The following is a 13,587-nucleotide window of genomic DNA, read 5'->3' as shown; positions in this document are numbered from 1 at the left end:
CACAGGGATAAACAATAGCAAAACCAAGCCTCAGTACCCAAATTTCTTGCTACCAATGTTTTTTATGTATACTGTGACATCTAGTAAGTATAATCCTATTATTGCTTCTGCAGCATTTCTGCCAGTTTTTCTACATATTTTGTTTCTTTGATCAGAAAATCATTTATTCCTCAGTTGATTCCACCAACATGTGTCTCCCTCCTTCCCACTACCTGACAAGCAGAAGTTGAGAGTTTCTCTGGTTTGCTCTGAAATCAACTTTATGTTATGCTAGGATTGGACAGTCCTGCTTTTCTTAATGTTTGGTCATAACACTGGATTGTCTCTCAATAAATTTAAGTCAATCTCTTAAAGCAACAGATTATTAGATTTTGTTAAAATCAGGAACCACCAGTACACTTTATTTTGATAAATTTCATCAATCTGTTTGCAGAAACATTAGAAACAATGCACTTGTGCTTATGCTATCATCCTATAGGTTTATGATACTCTTGCCATTCTCTTTTTAATTTAACAGGATTGTATAGCAGATATAAAACACTATTTCTTGTTTAATCAAAAGAAAAACTATCCTTTTCAGAAAATTGCTTTAATCTCATTTTCCTCATTTATCTTTTGTTTTCCATTTTATTATTTGTAATATTTTATTTTAAATATACAATACCACTATTCCACAGAAAGCAGCACTGGCAAAAGTTTGATATGTTCCTTACTTTTTCCACTATCTTCAATTTTTTCCTACTGATTTTCCTCATCTGAAAACAACTACATATTTTAATTATTCTCATCACATCTTTTACTTATGAATTAAGATGGTTAAAAATTCTGCAGAAATATAAAAAACACTTGTTTGTCTTCCTTTGCTTACCCTCCTTCCCACTTCATTCTATGCTGACAAAATCTGATATTATCTAATGAAATTCCTTCCATATGGACACTGTGAAACCTGTATTATAGTCTAAAGTTATACTGTCCAGTGCATTAGCCATTAGCCATGTGTCTATTTAAATTTAATGAAAATAAAATTTACATAATTCCTTAGTTCCACCAGCCATATTTCAAGGGCTTAATAACCACATGTGACTATGGCTACTGTACTGGCAGCACAGATTTGGAATACTACCACTACAGGAAGCTCTACTGGACCGTGCCAGTCTTATGACTTAGTTTACCAATTTACAGCATAGTGAAATATCCTCTGATAAAGTTCTTTCAGAGTTCCATTACTTTTGTAGGTGTTTGCAACATCTCCATTTTTAGGAAATTGCAAGGTCTGTTACCCAAGAACCTAATGCTTTCTCCAACTCCACAAGGATATTTTTTCTCCTTCTAAGAAGGTCTATGTTTAAGGGTCCAAGTTGCTTTTATGATTACATTTCTAAATCTTCTCTTTTCTCTTGAAAAAAAAATTTTTTTTTTTTTTTAATGGTTCTAGGAATTGAACCCAGGGACCCTCTACACTGAGCTACATCCCCAGACCTTTTAATTTTGAGAGAGGACAAGTTGTCAGGGCTGGCCTCCAACCTGTCATTCTCCTGCCTCATCCTCCACAATAGCTGGGATTAAAGGTATATACCACCTCATGCAGCTTGGAAATTGTTATTTTTGTTTTGAGTTTAAGAACTTAACAAACAGTGCCCAGAAAAGGAAAGGATTTTTTTGACAAAAGAACTCTGTAGGACTCTACATACTCTTAATAGCACACTGAGATGGGTTTTCAGTTCAGAAATGTCTTCTATAATCCTTTTCCCTAATTATTTATAAGTGAATACATTTTTACCACTCCTACTTCTAGTACCTTTATTTTTTGAAAGCAACAAGATTCTCAATCAGTTTTGAAGGTACATTGGTTCCACTACATTATTTACTGAGTTTCACTACTTTTCTGTATGCTTTGTTTTCTTCTTGTTCTGACATTCATGCACTCATTACCTAGTCTACCAATATATAGTATCTCGGTTGTGCCTGGCATTCCAAATTTTGTAATGTCCTTTTTATGTTTCAGATGGTGAACTCTGAAAATTTCCCAATGGCTTCTGCTCTGTAATCTATTTGATCTGAGACTATCTATGACAAGGAACCCCTGCCTTTCCTGAATCTTTAGGCTTACCTATTTCTGTGCACTGTGACCTCTTTCCTGCTGCCAGTGATATTTTTAGTTCTTTTTTTTTTTAATTTCAGCACACTCTCTTCTACAGTCATTAGCTCTCTCTCACCTCTTTGAACACCATATCAATTTGCTTCTATTTGCTTGAGTTGTCAAGCAATGAGGCTTGTGTGGGTGGGCTTCTATTTTCTACAGGCTCCCTCTTCCCTTCTAATGTTGTGACACTTATTAATTACACTCAGATTTATTTTCCCCCTCTGGTTCTCACTCCCCTCGCCACCCAGCAGTACTGAGAACCGAACTTATTTGAGTTACCTCCCCAGTCTTCTTACATTGTTTTGTTTGTGATATCAGGAATTGAACCCAGGGGTACTCTATCACTAAGCTACACCCCAAGTCCTTTTTATTTTGAGACAGGGTCTCACTAAGTTGCTAAGGGTTTTGATAAAGTGCTGAGGCTGGTCTCAAACTTGCAATCCTCCTACTTCAGCCTCCTGATCACTGGGATTATTATAGGTGTGTGCCACCACACCCAGCCTTACATTGGTTTTGAAGTTGATTTTTCTGGGATTTACTGTCCTAGTTTGTGTTAGATGTCTCCACTATGATTTGCTTTGCTAGCTTTTCATAAATCTCTTTCAGAGATCTATTTTCTCAAAAGGAATCTTTGGAATAAAGGAACCCAACAAGTGCCTGTAGCTTGAGTTTCAGAAGTTCCTTCTTAATATATAATTGTAAGAAGGAAATTAGCATGCTTCCACAAAGAGGAAAAATATTAGAGACAGTCATGTCCCAGACCAGTTCACAGAAGCAAACTTGAAGCACAGTACTGTTTTTAACACCTGAGAACCTAACCACCTAACATCTCCATGGGAGTGGTGGGGGGAACACATCCAGAGTTTGGAGCCCTCTTCTTCTTAAGGACACTTCAAGTACTTAAGATTTTGTTCAATTTTAGAAAAATATCTAGAATCAATTTCCTATTTCAGTAAGGATTTGAAGAGAGCGGGATATAAGGCATGAAGATTCTGACCAGAATAGAGATGGGGCTGAGCAAGCGTTAGTGCAGTTAGAAGACCTGACAAAAGTGGTTTGCTGTCCTTCACTGCCCTCCAGAACCAGTTCTGCCATTTCAGATAAGCTCTAGGGAAAGATCAGAAATGAGACTGGGATATTTTTTCTTTCTTTCTTTCTTTTTTTTGAAGATAAGGAAGTAGAAGGATCTGGAAGAGAATGAAAAGGAAAGGAAGTTCCAGTGATTCATTAGGTATTCCATCTAGGACAGCAACAGAGGTTATTATGCAGGTTAAAGTGGTCTGTATCAGGGACCGGGGTTGTGGCTCAATGGTAAAGTGCATGACTAGCATATGTGAGGCACTGGGTTCAATTCTCAGCACCACATATAAATAAATAAATAAAATAAAGGTCCCTTGACAACTAAAAATTTTTTTTTATTTTTAAAAGTGGCGTGTATTAGTCTCAACAGGTAATATGCTTGCAGTACAACCTTAACCCATCTGAATCCTCACTGTCAATCACATAGGCAAAGCCAATCATGAGTGTTTGAAAGTATCTTTGCTATAATTAGTCTTATATTAACTAAAGATACTGAGAAATCCAAATTTACTCAGAAATCACTTAAACTGCCATAATGTGGCATTAACCTAATTTTTAATCTCTACTGACTAAAGCTAGAAAGTTAGAAAGATAGAGTCTATCTTATCAATGATTATCATGGATCAAAAAAAAAAAAAAAAAACCCAAATGAGGTAAAAAGGAAACTTATTCACAGCTCATTATGATGAATACCATTTGTTTTATTTATTTTGGCAGTACTGGGGATTGAACCCGGGGAGTGCTACCACTGAGCTATATACCCAGACATTTTTATTTTTTATTTTGAGACAGGGTCTTGCTAAGTTTCCCAGGCTATCTTCAAACTTGCAATCCTCCTGCCTCAGCTTCTGAATTGCTGGGATTACAGGTATGTACCACCACACCCACTTGGATAAATACCATTTTTAAAAAAAAAATGAGATATAATTTATATACTATAAAATTCACCCTTTTAAATTGTACAACTAAATGGGTTTTTGTATGTTTACAAGGTTATGTGGCCATCATCACTATTTATTTCAAGAACATTTTCATCACCTTAAAAAAATCCTGTATGTGCCCCTTAGCAGTCACTCCCCATTCTTCCCCCCTCCCCGTAACTCCTGGCAACCACAAATCTACTTTCTCTATGGAGTTGTCTATTCTGGACATTTCATATAAATGGAATCATATAATTGGGGGCTTTATTGTGAGTCTGCCTTCTTTTACATAGCCTGTTCTTAAGATTCAGCTATCATGAAAATTCAAGGGACAGCAACAAAGTAGAGGAAAGGGACCAGGGGGAGAAAGGAGGAGAAGGGAAAGGGAAATACTGGGGAATGAAAATGTACAAATATGTAACAATGAATCCCACTATTATGTTATAGTGTACTAATTAAAAAAAGGACAAAAAGAGGTACAACCAGGTATAACATGTATTAGTAATTAATTTGTTTTTATGGTATGGATACATTACATTTTATTTATCTATGAATAGCATTTGAAAATGTGCTTTTGCTGCCTATGTGAATTACTCAGGATTACTCAAGATCCAATTAAAGATGATACATTATTCAGACATTTATCTATTGGCCCACAGCACTAATTATCAATGCTGATTATTGAAGTCAACTTATAAATTATATCATAGCTGGGTATGGTAGCACATGCCCATAATCCTAACTACTTAAGAGGGTCATTTGAATTCCAGGCCAGATTGGGCAATATAGTGAGACCCTATCTCAAAAACAAAAAATAAATATCATTATAATCTTCATTGTATCATGCATCTTGTGAGTATTTTGGTAAATACTTCTTGGATTTTTTACCTACCAACCTTTTTCTGCCTCTTTCCTCCAACCCTTTGGTATTTTACAGTAACCTTGCTCCTGTCTATAGGTGACTGGCCCAAGAATAAACACCTGACTTAAGTAGGATCAATAAGCCCCTTAATGGGAATACAGAATTCTGTTTCCAGCTAGCTGCCCTCCTGATTGGAGGAGCTACAATCTCAGGAGATCTGGTTGTTACCATTATCTGTCATGTAGACTAAGAAGCTGAGAAAATTAGTCTTCAGGAACATAACACAACAGAGAAAGAGAGAACAGTAGAGATAAAAGAGTAAGAATGACTGGGTTCCTTGTGGAGATTCAGCCTCCATCCAGTTCTAGGTCCTTCCTAAGCCTCAGCTATATCCCTGCCTTTGGCTTCTATGGGATTCCCTATGCACTTACAATAAATCCCTTTTGCTGTTTAAATTAGTTGAGGTTTCTATCACCTCCAGTCAATAGTCCTAATGTAGTCATCCACACAAGAGATTAAGCTCCTTTTTAGCAAAGGCTCAACCTCCACTTATTACCCAAACATATTTAAGTTACTACCTATGGAATAATTTAGAAAATTATTATAAAAATTACTCAAGACATTCTTGGATAATTATGCAGAAAACAATTAAATTTGTGTTCATTTCATTGAAAATCTACATCACTGTATCACCAACTCAATATATCTTTGCATCCATTTTGCAAAAAATCATTTAATTTCCTCAGAAAGCAAGCAAGCTTCTTTTTGTATTACACTACTACATGCAGATTTATAATTGCTTGGTGTTATAAGTCTTTTTAAACCAAAATGCTATAATCTCCCTAAGAAAATTTGAAGTTTCTTGAGAATAAATAATTGCTGTTTCCTTTTTAAGCCAACTCCCATAGACCCTATTATTTAACATCCAAGCATTCAGAGCTATAAATGAGCAGCTGAACTCCCTGGATTTACCTTCTCCTCCTGGAAACGTGATGTATTATATAGCACTAATAATTCCCCTAAGAACAACTTGTTTGTAATTAACCAACACTACACACAACTACAGATTATACAAGGCAGGTGACGAAATACTTTTTAACCAACCACACAGGAAGTGCGTCTTAGCAAGCCTGCTCTACTGCCCAGTCTGGGGGTTATGCCATCACTCACCAGTGCAGTAGTAATTCCCTGCACAGACCTGGGAGTCTTCACTTCCTTACGTACAGTTCTTTTCCCAAAATCAAATCCAGAATTTGTCACTTAACTGGTTCTTAGTGGGGATAATAGGTATAAAACCCAAAATCCAAAATATTGTCTTAAACCGCTATTAAAAATTCAATAGGGATGAACACACTAATCCTTCAAAGTCTAAGATTTGGTTCCTGAAGTGGATTTTCTATCACACTGTTTAATGTCCCTTCCTTTCCTAAAACATACTTTACTCTTTAAAATTACATTTCTAATATTACAAAGTTTTAAAGAGACAAAATTCCCTTTAAATTATTGAAGCATTCTAGTTGGATATAACTCCCTAATACATCAGTACTGGGGCAGTTTCTGATGATCTTGACCCCAAATTTCCTTCTCTGTGGCTTGAGGGAACTGTGTTGGCCAAACCTCTCAGACACAAAATTCTTTATATTTACTACTATCTCCTCTCAAAAAAATTTCAAGTCTGTAAGTTTAAAACACAAAAGGCTCACACTAGGATCGCTAGTTCTCTTAGACTCAAACTGTTAGGGGCTGGGCACAGTGGTGGCACAACTGTAATTAATCCAGCAGTTCAGGAGGCTGAGGCCGGATGATCACAACTTGGTGAGACCCTGTTTCAAGATAAAAAATAAAAAGTGCTGGGAATACAGCACCTCTGGGTTCAATCCACAGTACTGCCAACAAATAAATAAAACTGTTAGGGTAGAAAACTGTTTAGAAATCTGTTTTATCCTAATTCTTTTCCAAATAAGAAAGATAGATAAGAAATAAAGGAGTTGCCCAAATTCACAGAGAAAGTTGGTAAAACCAGTATAGTTAGAGAAAGGGACTTAGGATACCCCACTGGAAACTCATTTCATCATACCACCCACCTGAAATGTGTATGGGCAATCCTGAAACCTCTCTGCTTTCTAGGAGAAAAAAAAAAAAAAACCCACAGCTCTCTGCTTTTGAAATTGAGGGTGAAACTGCTTTTGAGTCACATCTGATTTCATGGAAGTAAATGATTTTTTTCTTAAATATCATTTCATAGTTCAGATTCCAAAAATTGCCACTGAGGTATATGTCATGATAGGCTTGCCCTGGAAGCTAAGGGAAATGAAACTGAGTACTGGATCTTTCCTACAATCCTAAGGTTTTTCACCACAATGAACTGTGGCAGTTACTGATTTTGCGTGCCCAAAGATGTCCCTATACCTCCTTTCCCATTAGCAAAATCTACAGTCCCTTGGCCCAAAGGCTGGGTATGCATCCTAAGCCTGGCTAATCAAGTATTGCAAATCACTGGCAAGAATTTAAGTTGGTAAAAGTAGGGCCAATCCAGAATCCTTCTCCAGAACTGTGTGTGACACAGATGCTGTGAAAAATGAACTTCCTCTCTGCTTCCCACCATGTGGAGAAGCTGTGTAAAGTAGGACCTGAGACCGGCATTCACAGGGAAATAGAGAAAAGCAGAAAAAGAGGGTCTGGTGATGCCAAATCTTCGATTTTCAACCCTGAGCTGGACTTTCATCTTTTAAGTTAACCCTGTATCTTTATCAGTTACAGAAACCAGTACAGTCCTTTTTTGCTTAAAATAGTTTGAATTGGGTTTTTGTCATGGGTAACTCAAAAATTCTGACTTATACTTACCCCAGGAAATAAGACCAGGCTAAGTATATAACTTCACTATTTCCATTATACAGTCCCTGAAAGTCTCTGAGTTTGTCAAAACTTACATTGCCCTTTATTCTAGGGAATCAATAAACTGTTAATTTTTTTTTTTTTTTTTTAATTTGGATGCCTTGAGTTAGGCCCTATTCTCTTTCATCTCTGTCACTCCTAACACCCTGTGTACCCTTTTCATCATATGGCTCCGGTAAGTATCTGAGTTTCCCAATATTTCCCTAGGATATTCCTAGAATTTTAATAATTCAAATATAATAAACATAATAGAAGTTGAATATAAAATATGTGCCAAATAACACTAATTAAATGGGATTTTACCTTACCAAAAAAATAGTCAAGTATCATTATGCTGAGACAAAACTCAAACCAAACCCAACAGAGATATGGCTACTTTAATGTAATTTAGTACCATGTTTTCTACTTTGTAACAATCAAAATCAATAACAACAAATCTCAAACCTACCTCCAGTAAGGCTCCAGTTTGGAAGAATTTCAAAGGCTTTTCAATTGAATAATAAAGGCTATGGTAGCTCCCCTTAGCCAGGTATGCTCTGACCAAACCAACTGCTATAACCAACCACCTATTAAAAGAAAAAAGTAATGGGGTGGGATAAGTAGGATTTAAGAATACAGAAAAACACAGCAATAACAGAACCTGCTAAAGGTGACCTCAAGAACCAGTGACCCTGGACTTATTTAACGCTGTGGTTTGGATCTTAAGTATCCCCCAAAGGCCCAGGTGTTAAAGGCTTGATCCCAGGGTGGCACTATTGGGAGGTGGTGGAAGCATTCCGAGGTCAGGCTCAGAGGGAGGTATTTAGGTCACTTGGGTTGTGCGCCCCCAGGGCATTGTGGGACTCTGGCCCTTTCTTGGACTCTCTGGCTCCCTGGCCATGAGGTAAGCAGTTTTGCCCCACCACACTATGATGTGTTGCCTCACCACAGGCCCAAAGCAATAAGGCAAAATGATCGTGGACTGGAACCTCCAAAACTGAGCCAAAATAAACCTTTTATCTTTATAAGCTGATTATCTCAGGCATTTGTTATAGTGATAGACTAACACATTGAATACAGTTCTCAAATGAAAAGTTGTAATGCACACAAGTGTTGTACCACCAATAGCATCCCACCATGAAGGCCTGGCACCTTACCCACCTCCAGCTTGACTTTTTGACAAACTTGTTTGTTAAGAACAAGACCAATATGAAGGGAATAAGTTAATATGGTCCTTATACAAATAAATAAATAAAGTAGGTTCCAGAAAGCCTAACACAAGAGGGAAAAAAAAAACTGTTCAAGGAAAATTTTAGATGCCCATGGAGTTAGAGTAACAGAATGGAGAGAAGATGGTTTATATTATTTTTACAAGTTTCTCACTGGAATATTCCCATACCTTAAAGCTTATTTTAAAAATTGCAAAGGAAATAAGAATAAAGGATTGTTTTTTAAAAATAAAGTACTTTAGCTTTCCCAAAACCAACTCAGAAAAGACAAATCAATAGGCTTTATTGACTTAAAAAACACAAAATGGGAATGCTCAGGCATAATACTAGGAATGCTACATTTTTGCTCTACTTTCCTTCTCAAGAATAAATATTAGGCCTTGTAATTTTTTATTTGTTAAGTTTTATATTGAAACAAGTGACCTCTACTATATTAAGTTATGTCTTCTGGAAGGCATGTACCTAAATTGTACCTTAATGTGCAATCTTAACTAGGTCTACAAACTTTTATACAGAAATATCAAATAAAAGTTTATAAAAGACGAAATGAATTCCTTAACTGTTTAACTGGTCCAGCCTGACAATAATAATTACTGCTCTAATTTATTGGCAGTATTTTAGAGCCTTACTTTATTCTCACAATCTCAAATTCTTTTCCTTACTGAAGGCACCACTCTATACATTCCACCTCATTCTCTTTACGTTCATCACCCAGGAATAAAGGCTCCTTTTTTTCTTCTCTAGAGCACCTTAAAATTTTTCTCCAGGGCAATGCTCTTATCTGTCAATGTCCTTGCTAGGACAAGAATTTTACTTACCACACAGACACACACACACAACAGATTCCTGAATGTTCTTGTAAAAATCAACCCATGAGACCATGTATGTGAAAAAAATTAGTTCTTCATTGACCTGAGAAAAAAATGTTCTTTACTAACTAGATCTATGATCTCTCAACACCTACCATTTTTAACACTAGCCGTAAGCCTATGATCCTCCCGGGAAATATTATTTTTTCATGAAAAAAATCAAAGTACTAAACTGTAAGTATATATTAGCATTTGTGTAAATATATATTAGCATGTGCTGGTATCAGCATCTGAAAGACACAATTAGGTGCCTCCAGGAAAGGAGTCTGTGGAAAGGAACGACAGAAGGAAGATTTTCATTGTATGCCTCTGTGTATATTTTGAATTTTGAACCCTACCAATGTATTACCTAATTCTAAAAATGAATCAGATCGGATGTTCACTGTATAGTTCCCAAAACTTTTCTGTATGCTTGAACATTTTCATAATAAAATTTTGAGGATAATTTTTACAAATGTATACAATTAAAAAATTCATAACAAATGGCCTGATCCTGTAATCCTCCTAACCAAAACCATGGGATCAAAGAACTGCGGAGCTGAAGGAACCCTGAAGATCACCTAACCCAACTCTAGTTCTTGAAGATGTTTAGAGGAAAAATCGGAGGCCTAGAGAATGACGGCGATTCATTCAAAGTCACACGACTAATGCCAGAACTAGAACTAAAAACCTGCTAAGAAATGGACCGAAACGAGGCAACACAAGGGGTCTACTCTCCCCTTCCCCAGTAACTCTGCCTTCCACTCCCCAGCTTCTTCCCTACCCCAAACCCAATCCAGCCTAAAAAGTCTAAAACTCATCTACAGCACATATCTAAAGCTCATGTATCTGGCCAAAAACTTTGAACGCTTTCCCACTATCTTTCAGATAAAAGCCCAGCTTGCATTTTGAAAACAGCCGCCTAAATGAATGGTCACTGCCGACACGGCTCCCTCCACTCCCCCGGCCTGGCACAGCTCACCGTGCGTGACTAGACCGCTGGGCTGTCCTCCGCGCCGCGGGGTACCCGCCCGCCGCCCCTAGACCCGCACCTGTGGCCGGCCGGCCGATCCCCGCGAGGCCCTCCGGAGCCGGCGCCCGGGCAGCCCCTCCGCGCGTCCCCTCCGAGCCCGCGTCTCCCGCGCACGGAATTCAGCGCCCCCCACGCAGGCGGAAGCTCGCGGGCAGGGACCCGGGCCGAAGCGGCGCCCGGCCGCCCTCTGCGCCCAGGTGCGGGTCCCGGCCACTCGGCTGCACTGCGCGCGCGGGCCGCCAGCCGCAGAGCTCCTTCCCCGCCAGGCTAGCTCTCCGCCACCCCAAGCCCCAGCCTCACCCCGCGGTCATCACCACATTGTAGATGACCAGGTACGCCGTGGCCAGAGGCCCCGGGCCCTTCTTCTTCCGCGTGCCGCCTGCTTCGCCCGCCCCGACCCGGCCACCGCCGCCCCCATTCCCTTTCGTCGCTGCAGTCGCCGCTGCTGCCGCCATATCAAGTGCCCGCAGCTTGCTCTCCCTGCGCGAGCACCTCGGACCCGACTCGGCAGGACGAGGGGGCGGAGGGAGGGATGAGAGGGGCGGGGCCGGGCGCGGGGCGGAGCCGGGACAGCGCCCACGGGGCCGCCATCTTGGATAAGGGCAGAGACGCTCCTGGCACTCCCGCCCCTCGGCTTGCCTCAGTCGCACCGCCATCTTGGATCAGGGAGATCCCCGCCTCCGCCGCGCTTCTGGTACCCTCCGGCGCCATCTTGGATTAGGTCAATGTGGCCCTTGGCCACCCTTGGCCCACATCTGCTGTTTCAGCCCGCGGGATGATTTGTTGTAACTGGCCGTTGGCTCTCCTATAACCCCTGCCTCCATGTTCGATCAAAACGATTATGCTTTCTTTCTCTCGCCGATTCTTGGCTTCTCCCAGTCTCCTGATTTTCACCCCTGGACACAGGCCCAAGGAGCCTGCTGTTTTAGATGAGGGTAATTGACACCTACTTGACTTCCCATCCAGTCCAGAAACCTTAGCAACTTAGCCAGACTGTCTCAAAAATAAAAATGGCTGGGACTGTAGCTCAGTGGTAGAGCGCCCCTAGGTTCAATTCCCCAGTACCAGAAAAAAAAAGTATTCATTTCAACAGGTATTTATGAGTGACTACAAAGTTACACTAGGGTTTATGGCACTGAAAGAGACTAAAGTCCTCAGTCGCCCAGAAATTACATAAAAATAGCCAGATGAAAATAAACATGTACTAGTTGATGAAAAGTTATATCAGATAGGAAATTATTGCAATAATCTAGGTCATAGTGATAATGGTTTGGACCAGAGAGAAGTAGCAATTGAAGGGATGAAAATTGAATCCAACTCTGTAAATAGTTTAGAACTATAAGATTTGTGGATATAGTATTAGATTCGAATGGAAAATAAAAGAGGCATTAGAATAACTTGGAAGAAGGAATTATAGAAGTGATTTTGAAGGCAGAAATAAGGAGTTTTGTAGGTATTGACTGAAATCTTTATTAGATGCCCAAGTGGAGGGACTGAGTAGACAACTGGATTTAGAGACCAAGGCTCAGGGAAGAAGCAGATTTGAAAAATGGCGATCCTGTTGACTTATTTTTTTGACTTTAAAGAGCAAGTTAATGGGCCAAAATTGCACGTTGTTATCAGAGGGAAAAAAATACTATTTTTTGCAAAAGAAATAAATGAACCATTTGCAAAACAATCATCTAAAAGCTTCATTCATTCAACTGACTTTTTCCCAATATAATCTACTTAATGGGAAAGTGGGAGGTACAAATGCAGTTGGAAATCAATTTAAAACTCAGTGTATCTTCTTGCAGTCACTTAGGCCCAACCCCCATTTGTTCTATAGTACAGAGTGATCTTTTCCAAATACAACTTTGTTCATGTCTACTACTTCCTCCACCCCATCTCCTTAAAACACCTAAATGACTTTTAGTGACACTTAAGATAAAGTGTAACATATTTAATGTGGCCTGCATAATCTGGCTCCTACTTCCCTCTTCAGTCTCACTTCACACCATGCTTTCCCTAGTCATACTAGGTTAATCTTGGGTCTTCCAGTGAGCAAGGCTCTTTTCTACCACAGAGACTGCACATGCTGTTCCCTTTGCCTAGAACAATCCCGTCTCTGCCTTCCTTCTGATCTAAATTCTGTAGTCCCTTTCTCAAGGAAAGTTTCCCTGGATTTCTGGAATGAATCCCTGCTATGGCCTTCAAATACTTCTCATCATATAATTCTCAGTAATTTCATATTTAGTCATATTATTTCTCTCCCCCATAAGACCACAAGTTTTAAAAGACAGGTGGAGATAAGTCAGGGACTACCCTGGTGAGACAAAAGGCTAGGACAACAAAATAAGCCCTAGGTGTGATAAACTGTTACCCTTTGTATCATGGCTTTAATTTTTCTTTTCTTCCTGGCCCTGTGTTCTTTCAATGAGACCATGATAAAACCACAGAAGAAGAATTTTTGCACAAGGTGAAATTGTTCCTGAGGAAAAACCTAAATAAACCCTCCAGTACTTGTTCTTAGTCAGCTTAAAAATCACTAATTTTGGTGGTCACACAGCTGGGCCGTGTTGTTTGTTTCTCACTAGCTTTGCTGTTAATAACACCTCT

The 13,587-nt window shown here is 39.3% G+C and overlaps 1 protein-coding gene across 2 annotated transcripts in view; it reads right to left on the bottom strand.

Annotated features, from left to right (window-relative positions):
* The window catches only part of Hacd2 (3-hydroxyacyl-CoA dehydratase 2), a 91,312-nt gene extending 79,808 nt beyond the window's left edge, over positions 1-11,504 (bottom strand). Inside the window, exons 1-2 of one of the 2 annotated variants that reach the window (XM_047564773.1) lie at positions 11,290-11,504; positions 8,349-8,466 (exon numbers count right to left, since the gene is read on the bottom strand). In XM_047564773.1, coding sequence (XP_047420729.1) covers positions 8,349-8,466; positions 11,290-11,444 — 273 coding nt within the window. In that variant the 5' untranslated portion in view covers positions 11,445-11,504. The remainder of the gene's footprint in view (positions 1-8,348; positions 8,467-11,289) is intronic. The other variant, XM_047564774.1, reaches the window with a different exon arrangement.
* Between the last annotated feature and the right edge of the window lie 2,083 nt (positions 11,505-13,587).

Source organism: Sciurus carolinensis, chromosome 9 (genome assembly GCF_902686445.1).
Source record: "Sciurus carolinensis chromosome 9, mSciCar1.2, whole genome shotgun sequence".
NCBI classification, from domain to species: domain Eukaryota; kingdom Metazoa; phylum Chordata; class Mammalia; order Rodentia; family Sciuridae; genus Sciurus; species Sciurus carolinensis.
The sequence above is the reverse complement of the archived record's forward strand: the minus strand, read 5'-3'. Positions and strand labels throughout refer to the sequence as shown.